Source organism: Sceloporus undulatus, chromosome 3 (assembly GCF_019175285.1).
Source record: "Sceloporus undulatus isolate JIND9_A2432 ecotype Alabama chromosome 3, SceUnd_v1.1, whole genome shotgun sequence".
NCBI classification, from domain to species: domain Eukaryota; kingdom Metazoa; phylum Chordata; class Lepidosauria; order Squamata; family Phrynosomatidae; genus Sceloporus; species Sceloporus undulatus.
This window is the reverse complement of record NC_056524.1, coordinates 177045027-177069401: the sequence shown is the minus strand read 5'-3', so window position 1 is coordinate 177069401 and position 24375 is coordinate 177045027. Positions and strand designations below refer to the sequence as shown.

Below are 24375 nucleotides of genomic sequence, written 5' to 3'. Positions count from 1 at the left end.
CGTTGCACTTGCAACGCCCAAGTGCGCAAATGGCGCACTCATGACATCACAAGTGCAATGGGACATGCGGACGCTATGCGTCCGTCACGTCAAAATGGCGGCACCCGTGCATACAGGGTGCCGCCATTTTGACGCCCCCGTCACTTGCTAGGGGTGAGGCCGGTATGGATGGTGCGTCCTCGGCCAACCCCTAGCATGTGACGGGGCAGCGCAAAGGCCCATCTAAATCGGGCCTATACTGAGTTCAGTGAAAATAATAGAGCACTTTCTTGTATAGATTGCTACCACAATGTTAAGTATGTCCATCCTTTCAAATGGGGCGGAAGCGTTACCAGTGTGATCATGCCGCAGGTGCTTCTAAAGTGGAAAGGAAGCATTATCGCCATGGAATCGTCAGGGAAGCAGCCCTTTTCTTATTAATGGATTAATCTGGAGAAAATGGCTTCTCCACTGACAATTCCATGGGATAATGCTTCCGTTTCACTTTAGAAGGGCCAAGCATGATCACACTGGTGATGCTTCCACCCCATTTTAATGACATTTTGGCGATGGAAGCATGACATTTGGAGCTCCATGTGATAAACCCCATAGGAAATGCCAGTTACACATACACTGGCTGTAATACTTTTTTAATGTTTGAAACTGCCTTGAGATCTTGATTAAATATTTATGTGATATGTAAACAATCGTTAAAGGCATTTTTTGAATTTGATAAAAAAACTAAAAAAGGATTGTACAAATAGAAATGGATACACTGTATGATGACATTTACCTTTTAAATACTACAATTTAACAAGTACATTCTTTAACCTGACGTTTGTTCACATGTATGTTTTTCAGATGCTTATCTGCACCAAATCCCTTAAGTAGTTTTTAAACAATTATTGTCTGTAATCTTTATGTTTGTTCTATTGTCAGATGGATAAAGATAGATTTGATCGACATTCTGCAGGGAAATTCAATATGTAAATGATGATGAGTAGAGCACTGTTAACATTTGTGCCTGTGTGACTCAGAGTAGAAGATAATCCTTCTAGTGTTGTGCTGATGCTTCATTAAAAACTTTGTAAGACATTATAAAAAACAAAGAACTGTTCTTATCAGCATTGTAGAAGTACTGAACTAGAGGGACTTTAAAAAGGTTATGTAAAAATACAGAACAATTACAAGTACATGAGTGAAGAACCCTGGTCCTTTTAAATTATTTTTAAAATGTAATTACAAAAAGATATGTGGTTACTAATGCTAAAATATTCACTGACTTCAGTTTAATATTCATTAAAATCTGAAAGTCTCAGACCCTCAACGCTTTCTATGTAGCCTAGATATTAGTATGTTTTTGTATATGATGCTGAAGGAATGGTTTGTGGGGAAATGCTATGGGTTTTTAAAGGCTGCAGCCTTTGTCAGTCTACTATCTTCAAGATGTACTTTGTTACAGCTGCCATCATTCTTAGCTGGCATCACCAATGGCCATTCTGGTTGGGTTATGTGATTTGGAACTGAACACATCTAGAAGATGCCAGGAAGATTGCTGTACTGTACTCATAGCATACATGTACTTTCAAGTTGTCTGTCCACTTCTGGTGACCCCATGAATTTTGTAGGATTTTCTTAGGCAAGAAATACTCAGAGATGGTTTGCCTGTTACTTCCTCTGAAATATAATGGTATTAGTTGGTGGCCTCCCATCCAAGTTCTAAACAGGACTGACTGTATAGCTTCCAGGATCAGATGAGTTCTGGTGCCTTTAGGGTACTCGCTACCTGAGAGCAATCCCAATCAATCTCAGTTGGTTTTACTACAGATTGGTCATGTGGAGTATATGATATAGCTTTTCATAATGATAATGTTTTTCACGTAATTTTATATATAGAGAGTTCTAGATCACAATAATTCTACAAAAGGAATTCGGAATAGATTATGAAAAATACTGTGTTTTCTGAATTGAGTCTGAATCATCGGCCTGGTACGTACGGCACTAAAGCGCTTTGCTGGCAGCATACAAGGGTTAAGGGACCGCACAGCAACCGCACGGTCCCTAACCCTAGTACTTCGCGGTGCCGTAACAATGGTGGCACCGGGTGTATATAGGCGCTGCCATTGTTATGTAACAGACGCATAGCGTCCGCATGTCGTGCCGCACTTGTGATGTCACTTATGCTTGTGATGCACTCGGATGTCACAAACACGTCACAAGCCCATATACGAGCATCACCATTGTTACATGATGAATGCATATTGTCCGCAAATCGTGCTATGCTTGTGATGTCATTCGCAGTTGTGATGCACTTGGACGTCACAAGCGTGGCTTTTCGTGGGTTCTTTTTCCTCTGCAGGAAAGCCGCGTGGTTTGGCGGCTGCGGCTTCCCTGCAGGGGGAAAAAGGCACTGGCAGGCCTCCCTTTTTGGGAAGTCTATACCATGCCATCATGACTTTAACCTTGCTTGTCTAGCCCAAATTCATTTGCTGGTCCCAAAACTGATAGAATCAATTGTTTCATGGGAAGTCAGTATTTATACAGATCTCTTTGATTGAATGGGTCTACTCAGATGGGGACTTGCATTGTATTTAGGCTTCACTTTCAGTGTTATAATATCATGTTTATATAAATCAAATTGCATTACTGGTGGTATTTTTCTCATGGTTCATAAATATGAAAGTTATCCTTATAAATAAATTCTGAACATACATATTATTTTTGCACTTCAGTTCTGTAGGATTTGGTTTTACATTTTGTGAAAATGAGAAATATTTTCATTTGGTGTGCACATGTTAACACTGGCATTCACACATGCTGTTGATAGCAATGTTTGTTCAGATATACAGATACATTTTTTTTCTTTTTCACCATAGGTCAAAGGATCTAATAAAGGAAGCTATCCTTGACAATGACTTCATGAAGAATCTAGAACTGTCTCAGATCCAGGAGATTGTGGATTGTATGTATCCGGTGGAATATGGCAAGGACAGCTGCATCATCAAGGAGGGAGACGTGGGTTCACTGGTTTATGTCATGGAAGGTATGTTCTGCAGTTCATACTTTGAAAGTGATATATGTAAAAGTGATACATACACATACACTCCATTTGATCTAGTTTCACAGAATTTGTTCTTATCATGTATACAACATTCCATATTTGTTGAAGAAGGAAGTGATATAATTTCTGATTAGATTTTTTTTTGTTTACCATTTTGTATGATAATACTAGAATACATTTTATTCCTGTTCTGAGTGGGTAGACTTAGAATATATCTGCTCTCAACAGTCAGTTAATGGTTTCATGGTTTACTGTGTTCTTGCGTAGGGTAATCTAGCCAAAATGGGAGCGTCTTAAAATAGGAAAGCACACTGTTGTTTGGTGTCTTGCTTATAATGTTACACAGTCACATTTACTGTGCACATTCACCATATGGATAATAAGATTACCTTTATCTGTCGATTTGGTACAGAGACAGAGAAAATACAGGGTGGGTGGGCTTGATGTGTTTTGGAGAACACTCAGTGCAGAGCTCTGTCAATATAGACTCAATCTGCAGGTTGGTTCCTATGTTACTGTAACAGAAATTTCAGGAAACTTAGATTTCTAGGATTTGCAGATCAAGGAATTCGCAAGAGGACCTAGTAATTGAAAATCCATAAGTTTATTTCCAGTTGTCGACAAAGGAAAACATTGAACTCAGTGGAATTCAAGTTCCAAAAGCTGAGAACCCCGAACAAGACAAAATGGCTCTTTTTATATTATTCAAGACAAAGGAGCTTCTTCAATACACCTGATTGGCTAATTACAATTTAAACATATAGAATTCTTACAATCAGAACAGAAATACATGCATACATTAAAACTGCATCATCACTCCTTACCCCCTCCTGTAGGAATTCAGTGGAATTCATCCTAACCTTGCTTCTGAATGTCTTTATCTCAGTAGTTTATGTTATGTCTTTCTTACTGGTGCCAGCTTCCATTCAGGGCAAGATGCACTAGTTATTCCTTTGCTCTAGTTTTCCCTAAACTCCAAGCCTTTATTTCAAAAACTATCTCTCTGGCTGACAAAGGTGACTCCATCTTTCTATAGTTTTTATATTTCAAAAAGGAATTTCCACCACATTACAATTTAGATCAGTGAAGGACACACATATTGCAGAACTGCTTATGAAATTTTACCATACAGTATGTTTACATCTATATTTTTAATAATCTTTTATATGATGTTTTAAGACCTATAGGCTATTCCCAAGGCAACAGCTCTATGGTAACATTCTGAACTAGCAAATAGTCTGCAGCCTTTGATCATACCCTCTTTTTTGTATTTGCTTGCAATGAAAATTATGTTTCTGTCTTTGTGGTGTGTCACACTGTTTAAGCTTCAAACCAGCAAATACTACTTTAATATGAACACATAAAATGTGGTTTGTCTTATACTGTCCAAACACTAGATCAGCATTTTAGTTGCTGTCGTAATTACTGCATCTAGATAGTTCATTTTAATATCACTGCTATCTCTGATTTAAGAGGTAAGAAAAGCCCTCAAATACCTTGATATATTTGTGTATTATGAAGATTATCTAACTGTGAATATTATGGGTTGGATACAGCTTTGGTCATACTTCAGGCAAACCACTCTAAGTCAATGGCACAAATTAATGATGACTAAACTAAGTTCCATTGCAAAGGGATCATGGAGCATCTTTGAGACTGTGTGAAAGAAGTTGTACAATAAGCTTTCATAGACTTGGTTTACTTCCTCAGATGCATGGAGTGATGCAAGTATCATTGACTTAATTGTATCTATTCTAAGACCATGTCTGCATGGAGGAAATGAAGTATTCTTGTTCCATTCCCAACCTGTTTAGATGATGCAGAGGGTCAGAACAGGGGGAACATGGATCCAATCCCATGGTCCAGGGCTATTTTCCAGAGTAAAATGCATCCTCATTTGCCCCGAATCAGGCCAGAGACTCTGGAAAATCCCCCGGGCCATTTGGAATGTGTGCTAGTGTGGGAATGTCGATGGGTGGAGTGAAGAGGCCAGGAGGAGGCACTCTGAGCTGGGTGAGCCACTCAGTCAAAAGGCAATGCTATCCATTGTGAATGCTGGTTTTGTGGACAACTCATCCTCCGCACAGATCCAGAATCCCCAATATTAAGCCGGGTTTTCCCATCATTTTGGGTCAGGCAAACGCATGCCTGAGTCTGGATCCAGCTTTCCTTTTGTCTTTACTGTTTACTATATCTGTGAGACATTTCAACATGAAGCCTGAGGCAATGCTAGATACAGTTAGCTGTTTGTATCTGAGGGATCTGTTCCGGACCCCTCACTCACAAATGCCAAATATAGACTTCGAGTCCCATTCTTCTCAATGTTGGTGTGACATGTGCATGGCCACATTGTTGCGGCCACATGTACGCACTGGAGAATGGGATGGGGCTATCTGTGCATGCTCCAATCTGCGGATGGCAAGCCAGCAGATACAAAGGGCCGACTATATTCTAAATGAAGTAACCGAAAAGGTTTATACCCAAGAGTTCAAGATCATTGCACTGGATGTTGTGAAACAATCTAATTTCTGAGACTAATTTAATTTCAGGGGATCTTAATGGGAACTGGCAATGTTTTCTGTTCATATTTTCAACACTTTTAAAAACCAGCTGGTGATACAGTTCCTCTCTATATCTCTGCGCATTTCATTTATCATGAAAGCGGGCTAATTTGGAAGAAAGTTAAGTAGATATTCAGATGTAATGTTGATTGCTTCAGTAATGACATTTGGTTAGGTTTTACATTTACTGCTCACAAAGGCATTTACCGTATATACTTGACTATAAGTCGACTTCACGTATAAGTCAAGGACAGGTTTGGGGACCAAAATTATGGCGTTTGGGATGACCCGTGGATAAGTCGAGGATAAAACCTAGGGGCATGTAACCATGGATCTAAAAGATGAAGCAAAGGAAAACAATGCCAAAGAATTTACAGAATTCCAGTAGGCAAAACTGTTTGCGCTCTTAACCTAAAGGTTGGATGGATGAGAGACTAGAAGGAGGGTCAGTGCTTCCAAGATTGATTACAATCTTGCCTTTCACTAGGGAATGGTTTATATATATATATAAGAGTTAAAATATAGTACTTGCATTGACCTGTGGATAAGTTGACTCAAGTTTTCGGGTCAATTTTTGTATTGAAATTTCTAGACTTATACATGAGTATATACAGTATTTGTTGACTAAATGGCTGGTGTGTGTGTAAAGATTAATGCTTCTTCCATCCTACAGCAGTCTCTACTGAGAATGTTGTTTTTCTGCCACTGCTAAGGAACAATGTTTTTTTCTGTTTGCTAGAGAAATGGGTGGGGTGAAGCTTCAAGGATCATGCAGGGAATGACCAAGTGCCAGAGACTATACATTTCTGGCCTATTTCTTGAATGTGGTCATGAGATGTCCTAAAATCTCTTATTTTGCCTTACAATTAGGTGTAGGAAAAATTGGATGGAAAAATAATTAATGAATTATATTTACAATGTTCAGTACTATTCTTTGAAGTCCCCTCCCAGAAATTAGGAGCATAATCCTATTAAAAGTTAGAATTTTTAGTTAGTTATTTCAGTGAGAGCAGTTTAAGTACATGATTAACTCACCCATTGAGATGAATGGGACTTTAAAATGATTCATTTTCATTTGATCATGTATTTGTGTATCTTAAGATTTTATTTCTTGTTTTTGCAATAAATAAAAGGAGCCTCAAAGCTTCAAATAATGCTTTGAAATATATTTTATTTGAAAACTCCTAATGCTGCTCTTGAATTTCAAACTCGTTCTTTCTTTCTTTCTTTTTTAAAAAGCTGCTGTCCTAAAACTATTTTTCTTTCCTTTTAAGGCTTAGCTTGTTTGCACAAGAGAACTTTCGTGGTGTTCCCTCCCCTGCTGCCTGACTTTTGAAACATGCATTCTTCTGACTATGACAATGTAGTACAATATGAATTGCTGATTTAGGGAGGTCACCGAACTAAGTTATTTTCCATACTATGTAGTAAGCAATAGCCAGTTTAAGTTATTATTACAGTCTGGAAACAATCAATCCCAAGCAGTTGTTATCATAATTTATAAGTACAGAACTACATGTTATAAAGAAAATATGGGATTCATCAAAATAAAAATGTTGTTGTTCCAGAGGCCTTCAGAGGGAAGAACTGGAGAGAAAAAGGGAATGTTTCATCCTCACCTGAAGGAGGAAACATTTGTAGAGAAAATTCAGTGAGTGTAAGGAGGCTGAGCTCCAGGTTCCTTTTCCATTCTTGTTATATTTATAAAGATGGGATTGGAAACACTTAACACAAATCTGTGGCAGGATCTTGGGTTCAAAAGCAGTGAATGTAGTTCATTAATCATCTGTTACTAGGATTTTAATATACAGACATTTATTTATTAATATAGATATCTATCTAACTTAAGATTAAATAATTTTTCAAAATGCACTGGGTTTTGAACAGCTTTTGGAGTTGTTGTTCTATACAGGGCAGCTATAGTGGCTAATAAAATGATACACAGATTATGCATGGAGTGAATGAACTCTTATGAAGTGGACATTGAAAGGGAGTGGAGGAATTTGGAGGTTGCTTGGTCATTATTGTATAGGCATGTAATGACTGACTAGTTAGCAGTGATCAGTACATCTGCTGATGCACTGGATATGGGTATAAACAGAACTCTCCTATTTGAATCTATTGGTTCAGGTCTCAACCACTGGAATCCACATAACAGCCCTTCAGCTATTTTGAATATTGCTATCATATGACCTTTCATTCTTCTCTTCTCCTGTCCAAACATACCCCATTCAGTCAACCATTCCTCATAGGGATTGATTTTGGGATCTTTTAACATTTTGGTTGCCCTCCTCTGGAAATGTTTCAGCTTGTTGATACTCTTCATAAAATGTGGTGCCCAGAAGTGCACACAACACTTTAGGCAAGAGCTGACCAAAGCAGAATAGATTGTAAGATTATTTCTTTTGGATATTGCTTCCATCAATGCAACCTGGATTTGCATTAGCTTTTTTTCCACTACTTTATACTGTTGACACACATTTACCTTGTGGTCTACTGAGAACCTGGGATCATTTTCACATGCGCTACTGTCAAGTCAGTTGTCACCCATCCTATCTGGTTTTTCTTGCCTAAATGCAAAACCTTACATTTATCCCTGTTGAAATGAGTTTTGTTTCTGTGGCTCAGGACTTCTGTGTATTGAGCTTATCTTGAATCCTATTTCAGTCTTCAATCTCTTCCAATTTGGTGCCATCTGAAAATTGGATGAACCCTTCTTTTTCTTCATCCAAGTATAATTTTAGCTTTTGCAATCTGGTTAAAAAAAAACAACAACAACCCAAACCAAGTGGCAGGAAATTATGTGTATCTATGGAAAAGCCATAGAAAGCCCTGCAAGTAACACGGTGCCATTGGATTAACAGGGGAAAGTGCAAAATAATTTGAGTGGAAATAACAGGAATTGCAAGGACATGGTGCAGTTTGATCCAGAGATGCAGCTGAATTTTTTTTAATTCAAGAGGCTAGAGCCGGTTTAAAATCCTGAGTGATAAGCTCTTAAATTTAACATTTCTTGTTTCTAGATCTTGTGTACACATGTATCAGGATGAAACCTCAGATTATTATTTTCAAACAATTGTTTTCTACCATCCAGCTGTAGTGAGGGGAAATTAACAATGCATAGATTAGCATCCTCCCTTTTTTTTTTTTGCAGCCCCTAATGATTTTTCCTCAAACAGTTTTAGAAATCTGTATGCAGTTTGCAGCATATGTACACTCTGATTGTTGCTGTGGAGGTTACAAAACCCAAAGGCATAGCTTACAGACATTCTAAGATCTGAATGCTAAAAAGTTTATGATGTCCACAGCTGTGTCTCCTTAGTGTAACTATTCCAGTATAAAAGTGTATAGTGGAAATTACTCTACATAAGAGTCTCTATAAAACTGTGAGGAAGAAACCTTGGCTATTCTGTGTTGTCAGGGGACTGGAACGCATCTATAAACAGTCCTTATGCATACAACCCTGACCACAGATTTGTCACTGTCAAAGAAATGAGGCTGTTATAGTAACTGACAGGCTTTTGCAGTCAGAGAACAAGTAAGGTGTATGACATTTGGTTGCAGATGAGGTATTATGGGAGTATCCACTTGTTACTGTGGTCCATTAGTACTATGTTATTGAATCCTCTTTCGTAAGGAGATTCTGACTAAAGTGGCAGTGCTTACAATTCTAATGTAACATCAGGAGATGGAGAGTGCTCCTCTTTCTCTCTCTCCTCTACATGTTAATGAATCGCCTCCTCAGGGCCTTCCCTCAGATGTTTTTTATCTCACAATTCTGGCTGTTTAAGTTAGTTTTCATCTCCTCATAGATGTCTCTGAACTGACGTAGCAAGTGACAGTTCAACTTCTACCCTGTGCCTCACCTTACAGCCCTTCAGAGTTATTTATTTTTCTGTATATCTAGAGAGAATGTCATTTTATTTGAACTTGGAACCATGTTTGCATGACCCTGGTAAATACCTCAACATCATGTCCATAAAAACCCTAGTTATTAGAATGTAGTTATATTCTCCCATGGTTGTTAAGGATGAGAACACTGTTTACAGCACTGGAAAAGGTTTTTTCAATTTAGCAAATATGTTTTATCTGAAGGAATCTTCAAGTGACTCTTTTGTTATTTTGTTTAATTCTTTGCTGTCTGTTCCTTTACATCAGGGGTAGGCAACCTTTTTGAGCCGGGGGCCGGGTTGCTGTCCCTCGCACAACTGGGGGGCCGAAGCAGTGGGGTGGAGCTTCCACCCTCCAGGGGCGGGGCCGCATGCTCCGCCCCAGAGTAATAATAATAATAATAATAATAATAATAATAATAACAGTTACTAGCATGGAAACTACTAAAATGCAATTCAGAATAGAAGGGAAAAAGCATGCACCACTGTCTCAACCTAGGAAAGCACAAGGAGCTGAAAGGAGTTTTTGCAAAGAGACCACCAAGGGCAAATAAATAAATAATAATATTAACAAGTTACTACTAAAATGCAATTCAGAATAGAAGGCTAACCCTCCTCCCCTAAAGAAGCAACCAACCTCTCTCTGGCTTGCTCTTACTCTTGCTGGCCGGCTGGCTCCTCCTTCCTCCTCCTCCTTTCCCTGCTCTTCTATTCATAAGGAGGAGGAGGGCGGAGGGCAAGGTGGAGCCCGATGCAGGCCTGCTGCAGCCCCTGGAGCCCTGTTGGAGTGCTACAGGGGCTGCACCAGGCCTCCTAATGGGTGCCGCCATTTTGAAAAACAAAATGGCGCCCAGAGCGGCGCGAAAACGGGGGAAATCGGAGGCAATCGGCGGCAGGACTGTGCAGGGGCCGATAGGAAGGCCTTGGCGGGCCGGATTCGGCCCGCGGGCCGCAGGTTGCCGACCCCTGCTTTACATATTTGACATGTACGTATACTGAAACTTGCTTTCCATTATTAATGGATTTGTTTGGTTTCTCATGATGTGTGATTTAGGTGATGGTTTTGTATTGAAAATAATACATGGTGTGCAAAGGTACTTAGTGATTTATTGTACAGTGGTACCTCGGGTTACGAAATTAATTCGTTCCGCGGCTAATTTCGTAACCCGAAAAACCTTCGTAACCTGAATTGCCATAGGCGCTAATGGAAAAAATAGCTCTCTGCTGCCCTCCGGTGGCGGAAAATAGCGCCGAGGTTTTTTCGTAACCCGAAAAAACCTTCGTAAGCCGAAACAATAAATCCCTATGGGATTTTTTCGTATCCCGAAAAATTCGTAAGCTGGGTAATTCGTATCCCGGGGTACCACTGTACTGTATAGGGGTTGTTTACATCATTCCAGTATTTTTCTTTTTTAATTTGTCTCAGCACAGAGATATTTGTAACATATATAGGGAAGTTGTCTTGATAGTCTTGAAATAAGCTTGTCTGTATTTCCTGGAATCTGTTGGCTGTTTTAAGCAATGTATTATGTTGACAATTTTCGGACTCATATTTTTGCAGATGAGATTATTTCTGTAACCCCACTTGAGTAATTGCAAAAGTGATTTAATAAATATATTGAAATGGAGCCAGACTAACTTAATCACACTACATTCCTATCGAAATTAATGCAATAGAACCAACATGTTCTATTATTTCACCCGGCTGCTATTGATTTTTTAAAAAATCCAACCACTTTACAGTGATCCACATTATTGTTATATGGTGCTGAGTATGCTGTTGTTGTTGCATATCTTCAAGTTGTTGCTGACATATGGTGACCCTAAGGCAACCCTATCCTTGAGTTTTCTTGGCAAGATTTGTTCAAGGATTTTTGCCATTGCCTTCCTCTGAGATTGAGAGTATATGATTTGCCCAAAGTTGCCTAGTGGGTTTCCATGGCCAAGTGGGAATTTGAACCCTGGTCTCCAGGACCATAGTCCAATAGCCAAAGCACTATATCACACTGTGTTTCACTGAGGATGTGCTATATACTGACCCTAACCATTCACTGTCTCTAACCATGGACATTGGATGTATTTCACAGAGCAGTGTAGGAACAACTATGCTATAACAATAGAAAATCAATGATTGCTTGCAAATTTTCTCATTCTTGATGAGAAAAGGTGTTTTGAAAAATTGAAATGCCACACCAAAAGACAAAAGAAAAACAGCTTGAGTGTTTTCATGTTTCAAGCCTTTTTTTAGTGAAAAATGCATTTTACACACACACACACACACACACACACAGAAAAGAGAATATTGCATGCAGAAACATTCCCTCCAAATGGATGGTTTTTGCCCACATCTATCTTTCTTTCTTTCTTTCTTTCTTTCTTTCTTTCTTTCTTTCTGTCTTCTTTTCACAAAAAGTCCAGAAATGTTAAAAGTGTATAACAAAAAGGGAAGACACTCGTCTTGTGCTGAAGCTTCATATACAAACTTTTGGAAAAGTATCAGAAAAAGTGCTTTTCATTTTAATCTTTCACAAGAAGTAAAAGAATATGCTGTTGCTTGTTTTCTTACTGAGTGTAGATGAAAACTTTCATTTCTAAAAAAAAATAGTGGATCTTCTTTCATTTCATTGTGAGCTACAGTTTTCTGTAACTTGGGAAGATATTCCAACCACTGGAAAATTTTCATTCTGAAGGTGACTGATTTATCAGGGTGACATAGATCTCTGAAGATCCTAGTTTCTTATCACAATAGCTCCTGGCACAGTAGCAACCTTGGACACTTGCTGTTATCACAATAGCTCCTGATACAGTAGCAACCTTGGACACTTGCCGTTTACTGGACCGTTCACCTGCTTCAGGTTTATTAACTCTGCAGCTGTTTACAGATGTTACAGATCAATGTACAATATTTATATTGTATCTAGGTGATGTTTGTAATCTAGGGGGCTGTCCACATGAGCTAAAAGAAACAGCCTCACCCTGTTTCGGACCTCGCCTGTTTTGATGACACATGTGGCTGAAACAGGAGGAAAACTGACCCAAGTCATGCTCTAGTGCTTAACACTGGAACAAAATAAATCCCAGTTTGCTCTAGTTCAGTCCAGAAAGAGTGAACTATTGCACATGAGTGTGGACTGCATGCCTCTGTGAAGGGGAGGGGACAGGTGAACTACTGGCACTATTGGTGGCCATAATTTTTTCCTTCCTGGCTGCAAATTGCACAAGTGCATGAGTGCTTAGCTGCACCATCAATCCATTGCACACCCAATGGAGCAAAATTACAACAAACACAACAGGTTACCAGCAATACAATGAATTTAATAAAAACATGAACAAACGGGCTGTCCAACAGGAGGAGGGTGTCTGGGGGGACAGGAGGAGAGAGTATGTACAAAGGCACTATGTTGTGCCAGTGTGTCACTGGGCGCAATGATGTGCCGTACAGGCAATTAATCGAATGGACATGGGGTATCCAAATTGCTGGTGGCTGGGCAGGGTGAGGGGGGCAATTGGCAACTGCTGGCAGAACAAGGCAGAGCAGAAAAAATAATGGTGAAGTACAGCTTGCAGCTGCAAATAATCCACTAAAGCAGATCCTTCTTTGCAGAAGGAGAGCGTGGTGCAGAAAGCAATTGTGGCAGCCTGCAGTGCAGTCAGTGAGTCCTCCCCGCAAATCAAGAAAACCCCAGGGGCAAGCCAGCTTTCCCCCTCTATCTGCTGCTGGCCTAAGATACTTTTCAGAATTGAAGGAAAACTTTGGTTTGTTTTTAGAGCAAGTCATTTCAGCTTTGAAAATATTCTTCAATATGAACTCAAATCTCTTCCCATTTTGCTGTCAACCCATCCTCCTTCTATCCTTCCACTAACTGATCCAAATATTTTCTTACTTTCCTGATGATCCAGTTTCCAGTAAATAGCACAACAATGGTGATACCCAAATGGCAAGCAAGAAATGAAATCTGTTCTCCTCACTCACCCTAGTCAATACTTATTTTTCCAAGAGCAGTAATAGGCACCTTGGTGATATCATAATTTTGGTCGAAATGCAAGAAATGGGAATTGATTCCAAGAAGTTAAAAGTTCAGGGCATTATAGTTGTGGAACAGTAGATTTTAATTTCCTATATCCTTTTCTAGGGTAGTAGCATCTCATGGACCTGAGCAATACCTCGATGTTACTTAGCAACCATGTCCTAGTAAAGAAACAGTGGAAGGATTTTTTTTTTATGTGGGAGAGAGTGTGATGTGAATAAATGTCCACTAGAGACTGCTTGAAAGCATCACTCTAATTCTTCATGGCCTCTTCCAAGATCTGAGTTGAAGTGTAATGGCTACGACTAATAGAGAAAAGAGTCAGGTACAAGATGGGTTAAAGGGCATACGTATAATCAGCGGTTTGGCTGGGGACAAAGTTATTCTTGCCACAGAGAGCTCAGAAAGTTTAAATAGTTGTTGCCAAAAACATTGTTACAGTGTTCTAAGTGTTTTAAAGCATTGTATTTATGTGTATTCTAAAGCACTTGAAAGAAGCTTTCATGCAGTACTAAAAAAAAATCCATGCTTTCTGCCATAAGGCAATAATTTTTGGCCCTGTATTTCACTGCGAAAATAGCATAATCTTTGTATAGCTTGAATACCAAGTAAAGAGCTGAGAACTCTTTAGAACTCACTGTCAGTACAGCTGCCCCTCTTAACTCACGGATCTTGAATATCCGCTGAAAGGCGACCTCCGTTATTTCCAATGGTGTGCATGCAGAGGCGTGCCCCATTCAAAGCCTATGCACAGGCTTCTGCTTTTGCAGGGGGTGGGTGGGTCTGGAACGGATCCCCCGTGAAAACAGAGGGCCAACTGTACTTTCTTTTGTAATCTTAATGCAAAGCATTAATTCATTGTTCTGCTTTATTTGTATGCCTCTTTTGGCTAAACATGTTCATCATTTTGCAATCATTATTTTTAATTAAACTATTCACAAAGGTCATTATGAAGATACAGTGTAGCATTTTAATACTGCCAATTCTGCACTGGGTTAACAGCTATCAGATGTGTGGATGTTGTCTCTGCTTAATGAGGATCAATGTGCTGTTTAACATTTTGAAGCTAAAAATCTTTATTCTTTTGATGTTGCTTCAAAGGTGCCTCTATTAGTATTCCATATTTAAGAAATGAATGATCGCATATACTCGACTATAAGTCGACCTCATGTATAAGTCGAGGGCAGGTTTTGGGGCCAAAATTATGGATTTTGATATGACCTGTGGATAAGTTGAGGGTATAATTTAAGAGCATGTAACAAAGGACGTAAAGGATGATGCAAAGGAAAACGATGTCAAAGAAATTCTGGCAGGCATAACTGTTTGTGCTCATCCTAAAGGCTGGATGGATGAGAGAGTAGAGGGGCAGATGCTTCTTTCAGGTGCTCCAAGAAGAGATTAATCTCTTGCCTTTCATCAGAGCATATTTCCTTTTTTGATAAGAGTTAAAGTACAGTACTTACATTGACCTGTGGATAAGTCAACCCAGGATTTTTGGGTCACCTTTTTGACTAAAATTTCTAGACTTATACATGAGTATATACAGTATCAAAACAGAGAAATTTTAATCTTGGTATAATTGATAACTTAAATGATAATGCTCCTATTATAAGTTTTTTAAATGAATACTATTGCTGTTGTTTTGTTACTTGCCTTCAAGTCAAACTCGATATATGGCAACCCTGTGAATGAGAGTTCGCCAAGACACCCTGTCTTCCACAGTTGTGCTCGGGTCTTGCAGACTTAGATCTGTGGCCTCCATGTCTATCTATCTGTTATGTGGTCATCTTCTCATCCTAATACCTTCTACCTTTCTGAACATTACTGACTTTTCTAGTGATTCCTGCATTCTCATTATGTGGCTGAAATACGATCAATTCAGTTTAGTCAGCTTCTAGGGAAGGTTTGATTTGTTCTGGGATGCATTTGTTTGTTTTTAGCCGTCCATGGTATCCACAGAACTCTTCTCCATCACTATATCTCAAAAGAGTGGATTTTCTTTCTGTAAGCTTTCTTTCTCATTCAACTCTCATATCTATACATAGTGATGGGAAATATGATGTCATGAATAATCCTAACTTAGTGTTCAGTTGTATATTTTTGCACCTCAGGATTTTGTTTAGTTCTTTCATAGTTGCCCTTCTCAGTGTTAGTTTCCATTCTGCAGTCTCCATTCTGATCAGTAATTGATTTAGAGTATGGGGAATTTTTAACTATTTCATAATCTATGAAATAGATGTTCCTCATAATCTATGTTAAATGTATGTAAACTCTCCATGATCATAATTTCTGTTTTCTTAAAATTTAACAGTAAGCCTGCCTTAGCATGTTCTTCTTTGACTTTCTTCAATAACTGTTCCAGGTCTCTGTCATTTTCTGCTAGTAGTATGGTGTCATCTGCATATCTTAGATTGTTGATATTTCTTCTTCCAATCTTCACTCCTCCTTCCTCCAGATCTATACTTGCTCTGCTATGCAGGTTGGACAAATAGGGTGATAGATTGCAGCTTTGCCTAACCCCTTTGCCAACTGGGAACAATTCTGTTTCTCTTTTTCTGTTCCAATGGTAGCCTCTTTGTCCTGGGTACATCAGGAGAGTCAAATGTAGTGGCACTCCAATTTCTTTAAGAGCAATGCCCATTTTCCCATAATTTATGCAGTCAAAGACTTTACTATAGTCTATAAAGCACATGTTGATTTTCTTCCGGAATTCTTGGGTATGCTCCATTATCCAAGGTATGTTTACAGTGTGATCCCTAATGCCTCTTTCTTTCCTAAACCCAGTTTGCAGCTCTCAAATTCCTCACTCTATGTTTGTTAGGAGTCTTTGATGTAGAATTTTGAGCATGACTTTGCTTGCATGGAATAGTGGTGTGATGGCCAAGTAGTTATTGCAATCTTTGGTGTCTAATGTTTTTGGGATAGGAATATATTCTGTTTCTGTCTTTGTAGACTGCAGCAGTTCTATTGGTTATGACATTTGCTCTTGGTAATTTGTTCCTCACTATTGCTCTGAGTGCTGCTTCCACTTCACTTTTCAAAATTTGGGTTTCATCGTCATATGATTCTTTTCCCCATGTGACATTCATCCTTTCTTCTCTTTTATATAGCTCTTCTGTGTATTGCTTCTATTGTATTTTTATTTTATCTTAGTTGTGTATTATGTTCTTCTGTAGATTTTACAGTATTTCTACCCTTGATTTAAATTTCCCTTTGATTTCCTTTTTGTTGTTGACTTCTATTATAATTATAATGGCATGGGAGGCTTAAAAATACTTGTCCCCCCCCCCAACAGCCCATTCAATATGGGAATAAGTAATAATATACCAAGATGCCAGTGTGACATAGTGCTTTGAGTGTTGGATTATAACTCTGGAGACCAGGGTTTGAACCCATTGGGTGACCTTGGGCAAATCATACTCTATCAGCTAGGAAGGCAGATCCTGCCAAGAAAATGCTATGATTGCTTTGTCTTAGGGTTGCCATAAGCCAGAATTGACTTCAAGGCGAACAGCAACAACAAATAAATAATATTTTCATTGAGCTGTGATGCTCACATAAATATAAAAATGAGACCTTGAATGAAATTTGTAAGGCTTGTAGGTAAACAGACAACACATAGAGACTTCACTAATTTAACCAAGTACTGTTTCATTTAGTCAGCATGGTCTGATTAGTTTGCATTTTGAACATATTTTTAAAAAATAAGTATTTGTAAACTGGCTTGTGAATTGCAATAAGAAAGGTTGGAGTATACATCCATATTCTCATCATAGAATCTGAAGACTACTTATCTGTCAATAAATAATTATACTGCAATAATAAAGGTTTAATTCCGCATTACTCCTCCTAGCAGTGCCTTGCACCAGAATTTTCAGCATCTACAAGTTTCCTCTTTACTCATATCCAATCTAGGCAGTTGTGCCCTTGCTTTAAGTGAATGTAGGAGGCAAAGTTGCTTTTCTGAGTGCACATCCTGTTTTGGGACTACCATACTATTTAGAAGGCTGCAAGTGCTCAGCTTGCTTATGGATTAGACTTGGTCTGGTTGGAATATTTTGGACTTCTGTTATTCTTTCCTGTAGTAAGAACATGCTGGAACTTTTCTGGAATATCTGAATAGAGCTGTCTTTAATGAACTGTTCATGTTTAGATTATCCCTGCTGGACAGAAGTGGTGTTAAACTAGAGACAGCTTGCTAGAACCTGGTACAAAGAAAGAAGAAGGTCTTGCATTTAACAGCTGTTTAATTCCCTGTCTCTCATTTGAGAATCTGGAGGAATTATATTTCCAAATGAATGTGAATAGATTGAGGTTTAAATTCCAAAGTATGGTGAGTTCTGTGACTTTAATCCTCCATTAAAAAAATGAAAAAAGAGAATAAGCCTGGAGAGACTGTGAGTCAGAACAGAGAAACTGCTGATGGACTGAGAACTGCTTAATTCTCCTCTTTGACTGCTTTTGGCTCATAGTCACCTTCCCCAAGTGACTTCATTTGAGGGGGAAAGTGAAGAGAAAAAGCTTAAATTCTCAAATTATATTTTTTGATTCTATAATCTCCTTTCAACAGCACTCAGTGCTGTCATGTAAGCAAGCTGAGCACCATTTTTTTTACAGGAAGATGGGGTATAAATGTAATAAATTACTTAATAATTGAAAGCAACACAGTCCTTGTCTGGAGGTTTGCAATCTAAAGTAGTTTAAACTACAGAAAGAAAAAGGGTGGGAAACCAAACAGACTGAAGAATTAAGTTTTTATAAAACTATTTTCATATTTAATAACCAGGTGTTATGGCCAGTGAGGGAGAAAAGGAGACAATTGGAAACTGATCACAACAAACTGATGAAATATGTTCCACTGTCCCTTCCCTTGATTGTTTTGGCCAGGTGTAATGGCTGCTGATAGTTCAGGGACACAACAAATAAACAATCTAGCTTCTCTTGAGTCCCAGTATTTTCAGTAACACAGAACTATAAAAAATAAACTGTTGGTAGTTTTGTTACTCTTCTAACATTAGGGAGAGTGAGAGAGAGTGAAAGAAGAGAAAAGGCATTCCTCATGGCTTTTTGTTAATGCAGTCTGAAAAGCCTGCAGGAAAAGAAAAGTGCCAAAAATTATACATTAAATAAAGAAATAGTTATACAGTTCTTGTAGTAGTCCTTGAGATCTGGTACAAAAGAGACACCGTATTTTGACATGTAATTTAAGACTTTATGCATATAAAAAGTTTTGTGGGGTTTAGACATCAAATTCATATGAATGAAGTCAGACAAAGCATGCTTTGTTCATCAAATAGCTTTGAAATAATAATAAAGAATTGAAACATTTAGAAAAATTTGGCACAACACCATTTCCTCCAGGCTGACATTTCTATTGCTAGATGTCAGATTGTTGATGCATTTTCAAAAATGATTCTTAAATATATTAACATTAATAGCCTCTTTTGGCCCCTTTTGTGTGTGCGTAGTGGCTATATAGCACTGTAGATTAGATTTCCAGCAAAAAATTGTATGTATGTGTGTGTGTGTACCTTCCTAGAAAGGTTTGCAAGATGATCCCTGTGAAGCAATCTAAATGCCCAGCTTGCTTCTGGCAATCATCAGGCCTGTTCACTTTTCTTCCTTTGGTTTCTCCCTGTGCAGCTGAAAATGGAGAGAATTTCTTCTAAAAGGCTAACATCTCTGGGAAAACAGGTGCCCTCTTCCCCTTCAATTACTGAATACTTCCTTTTATATTCAATGCAGTATGGAACAGATAAATCATCTCTTCGTTGCACAGCCACTTAGGGCAAGTGTTCCCATTCAGTTTGGATAGGTGTAATGATTATGAGTCTTGAACAGAATACTTATTAGAGACACTTTAATAACAGTGGATTGTCATACAAAGCTGTAAAGTGAACCTGGCCATGGGGAAAGAAGGGAAAGTTGTGCCATGTGAGGAACTGTTATGTTTTCAAGTCTGTATAAAGGGGGAAATAAAATTTGTAACAAATAGATTGTCTCCGTCTGAGGCCTTCATAACTGATTGAAAAGTCCCAGGTTTTGTTTCTGTTCTTTCCAATTTAATACTGGCTTAAAATAAACTAACCTGGGGAGCTGGTATAAAAAGTCTTTGTACTGGGAGCAGACAAAAAAATATTCTGGGATAAACAAAATATGTATGGATCTTCAAAATAAAATTGGAAGGAACTGGAACAAAATCTGAGAGTCAGAGGAGATGGGTGCAAAAGGACAGCCCAAGTCCTTTCCAGCCAGAAGTGGGTCCAAACCCCACAGATTGCATGGCCTACTCCAAAAGAGGGTTGTGTTCAGCGGGGCCAACCGACGCTTTCCAGAGCTGGATTATCCCAACTTCTTTTTGCTCTGGTCCAAAGGACCAGACCTTGTCACCTTAGCACAGTTTCCAGCCACTTTGGAAGCCTGGGTTGTGTAACTGGCACACCTTCAAAGTGGATGGAAGCTGCTTTTTACTACCCATGTATTTTCCCACAGAGACTCTCTGATCTTTTTTTTTTAGGTCTGGGTGCACTTTTAATCAATCTGCATGCACCCTTTTTATTGTTCTATTTAAGAAAATACATTGTTACCTCAATAGAACAAATTGTCTCTTTTCCCTTGGTTAAATTTATCTTGTTTGCTCTTTTTCCCACCCCCACTTTCCTAACCATCTGAAACAATCCAGCTTTTCTTGAGTCCCAGCATTCCTCTTTCCTCTACTGTCCAACATTTCACAGATGAAAATAGGAATATGTGTAGCTGACTAACATTAGCGTGTGGGTCAAAAGGGTGTAGTCAGGCATCAAGAGGGCAAAAGTTATTAATAAAGAAAAAACCACAATCCTGTTTTAAACAGATAAACTGGAATGTATGTATGGGTTGAGTCTCCCTTATCTGAAATGCTTGGAAGCAGAACTATTTTGGATTTTGGATTTTTGGGGAATTTGGAAAACCTGTGTTTGTATATATGTACATAATGAGATATCTAGGAGTTGGGACCCAAGTCTAAACACAAAATTCATTAGAAATAATTGATTAGAAATAAATAAAATACTGTCTAATACATGATTATACAATCAAGTGCCTTATCAGACCCCACTCACAAAATTAGTTTTCTCCTAGATCCAAGGTCACTGCATGAGTTCAGTATTCACCTCTACCTCCCTACATAAAGAAGTGAAAGAGGCAGAAATAATGTTTTCAGAACAGGAATGCTTCTCTGCAATATAGACTCTATTTTATAGAAATAGAGGAGGAATCTGGAATCAATTAAAATTGAGAAATTTGTATCACTGGATTGGAGGGAGCCTGGTGCACAGTTCTGGGAATGCTGTAGCTTGAAAGGGATCTCTTCCAGGCAGGGCTTGCTATTTCCCTTTGTGTGTTGTGATTATTCTCTTTGCAATTGAGGTAAAGAGCCTGCTGAACAAAGGCCACTCTTTGAGTGGCTACTGTACCTCTGTCATGGCCAGCCAAGAGGAGGACGAGGAGGAGGGTGTGGCTCTTCAGCTGCAGGAGGAACTTGAGGCCATGCCAGGTCCCAGTCCTGCCCTGCCAGACCCCAGCCCTGATCTTCCAGCCCCAGTGATTGAGGCTCAGCCAGACCCTAGCTCTGTGGGATCCCCTCCAGACACTCAGCAGCCTAGCTTTGCCCCAGTGGAAGTGAAAGAACAAAGCATGGAGGTTCCTTCCTTTAGGTAAAGGAGGGCCGAGAGGTCTTGCTTACGCAGATCTAAGAGGCTTGTAGAGAGGCAGTCTGCAGATAAGCAACAGCTGGCACAAGAGTTTATTGCAGATCCATCATAGTGGTTGCTGTTGGCGCTGGCTTCTTGAACTCCATGCTTCTTGAACTGCCCCTGAACCTAGGACCTTGGAATGGACTCGACTACTCCAAACCTTCTGGCTTCCCTGACCTTGGACTGAACTGGCTTCCGTGACTTCTGGTATCCTGACCCTGGCTTTAGTTTGTTTTCTTTGCTGTGCCATCATTATCAGTGTGTGTTCGTGTGTGTGCTGGCAGCATTCCCGGACAACCTCTTCCTCTTACTGTTGGGAAGTACCACACTGGGAAAAGCAAGACTCCATATCCTCATCTTTTTTCAATCAACAAAAGCTCGGGATCCAGCTGTCCTGCTGGGCTGAGTGCAAAGAACTTGTAGCAAGTCTGCTGCTGGTTGGTTGTTTAGAAGGAGGAGAATAAGGACTCTTGGCAGAAAGGCAGGAGGAAGGTGATCCAGTACTTCATAAAACAAGCAGAGAAACTGAGAATGCAAAGTACTAGGTGTGGCTGATCCAGCTGAACTGTGGCTGTTGGAAGATATGTCTTCCCTTTAGTCACTTCTTGGTTACTCAAAAACCAGTATATTATGCAGCCTTGCTTCTTTGTGAAACAGCTTGGCATGAACCCTGGAGCCTAATTTCTGAGAGGTGGATGGCTCATTTCATGTCTGATTCCCTGGTTGCTCCCATCAAACATCTCTTGAGGAACTTTGTGAGAAGGAGCTGTACAGTTCTTAAACTGTGCTATTCCATTCATTCTTAGTTAACCACTATAAATATAGTAAGAACAGTTTATCCTGGTAACATGATCTGTATCTCAGTCATTCAGTGTGACCACTTTTTGACAACTTTCATCTACATGTTTTTTCTTTTTAAAAAGGAGTATCTGTCACCATCCAGTGCTGCACAATGTCTTGAAACTCCTTTACACTCATTTTCACTGTTTATTAAACCATACATGCCACTTGGTGGCTCATATAAAGAAATTATTAGCTGTCCAGGAAGCCTCCCGGAGTTAGAAGTGCAAAAGACAAGGGAGGCATATGTGTGCCTTGTAATTGCTTCCACTGTTTTTTTTTTTTTTTTTTGATGCCTTTAAAAATACTTCTGTTAGTACTTCCAGTTCCACAAGACTTCCTGGAGTGCTAACGATGACTTTATATCAACCACCAAATGGCTTGTATGATTTAAGAAAGGAAAAAAGAGTGTAAAAAGAGGGAAAAGGGAGAATTTTTAAAGACAGAGGGGGAAAAGCCTAGTTCCAGAGAGTTTTTGAAAATGCATGAAATAAAACAGGCCAAAAATCTCCTCCAAATTATCTCCTGTCCCTAATACATGTGTATTATTATGCCATATTTGACAACATATAAACATTACCATTGTGGGACATGCACATTCAAGTTAGCAAAGAACTTTGTTAACGTAGAAATGAATGCATAATGAATATAGACATTATTTATTATTGTTCATTTCCAAACTGTACATTCTCATACAAGCACATATGTCTTGGCTGCTTCCTCATAAGATCATCCCATTCTGCACTACGGAGCTTGTGAATAGCATGGCAGTGTGGGTGGGTCTTGTTACATGGGTCTTTCTTCTTCAGTCAATACAGTATTTGACTTCCAGACTGCACAGAAAAAACTCAAGTGATTATATCCTTCTGCTGTTTATAGGTGAGTTACACTTCATAGACTGGTTTCCATACTGGCTACATGCATGAAGGGAGGTAAAGGATAATATTTACAGAAATAAAACTTGCTTTCAGAAGAAACATAAGGATTTTCAAAATGTTGTTTTTTCAAAAGGGATAAATCAGTATAGATGGTTGAATCAGGCTGTTCTTTCTTTCTTTCTTTCTTTCTTTCTTTCTTTCTTGAAACTTCTGGCAAATCCAGTGTGGCCAGATTAGTGAATGGGATATGAAATGGATGTTTTGAGAGCACAAGTGCTTGGAGATGCTCAACATGGCAGTCTGGCATTGTTCTGGAGTTTATCACTATTAGTAACACCCTCCACTTACAAAAAGACTTACAAGGTAACGTACAAACTTAGGGGAAAGATCTTAAGACCCTAAATCTGTTCATAAGTTTGAGAAAAAGGGAGTCAAAGGTATTTGAATGAATTTAGCCAAATGTTCAGCAAACACATTTGATGCAATTTCTCCTATAAACATCCACTGCCTATATGTGATACATTCAAGTATGTCCTGTAATAATTTCATTTAGTTCTATGGTTGTATTTGTACAAATGTACGGAGAAGACATTAGTTACATAGAACAAAATATAAACAATTCATGTTTGATTTGAAGATAAAGGGGGAGGAAATAAATAAATTAAACTTAAGGTGGCACAAGACTCCTTTTTCTTCCATCTTTTTATTCTGAAAAAGATAACACCTTGAACTTTGAAAAATTCTTATTTAGTGAGATCAAAGTGGTCATTCCTGTGTTACACACAAGAAAACATCTGCTAAAACTGAAAGGTATTTTATTTAAAACAGCTAAAAAGAATCACTTTTTGTTGTTGGTATCACATCATTAACCTGTGGAAGTTAATTGACTCAGGCTTTCATTGACTCAGAGAGATTAACAGGATTCAGAACAAGGATTAGTAATTAATGAGAACATCCACTTATATTAGATGGGATTAACACCAAAATTAGAGAAACATCCTTTCTGCATAAAGGTTGGCTGTGGCAAGGAAAAAATGGGCTTGAAAGAGAGAAGGGCGCAGCAATGGCTAGAAAAGATTTTGCCACTTTGTATGAGAAACAAAGTCACAAGAACTGTTGGCCATCATTATTTATAGGAATTGTTGGCACTCTCATTTAAGGAGGTTCATCTTAGTGCATGCCTGATTTGTTTTGTGAGCTGACAAGGGCATTTGTGTATTGGCTGGTGATATAAAGATCAGCTCAGTTTTATGTCAAATGCATGCTAAGACAAAAAACCCACAAGTGTTATTAGTGAACAAATTCTTATTAATGGCAGTGAGAACAAGGAGGCACTTCATTATTTGCAAGCCACTGTGCTGCACTGATTAAATTGCTGGTCTGGAATTTTGAAGATCCGGCTTCT

The 24375-nt window shown here is 38.8% G+C and overlaps 1 protein-coding gene across 1 annotated transcript in view; it reads left to right on the top strand.

The window, feature by feature from the left end:
- Positions 1 to 24375, top strand: part of PRKG1 (protein kinase cGMP-dependent 1) — a 655625-nt gene that overhangs the window by 56566 nt on the left and 574684 nt on the right. Inside the window, exon 2 of the mRNA XM_042459015.1 lies at positions 2856 to 3022. Coding sequence (XP_042314949.1) covers positions 2856 to 3022 — 167 coding nt within the window. The remainder of the gene's footprint in view (positions 1 to 2855; positions 3023 to 24375) is intronic.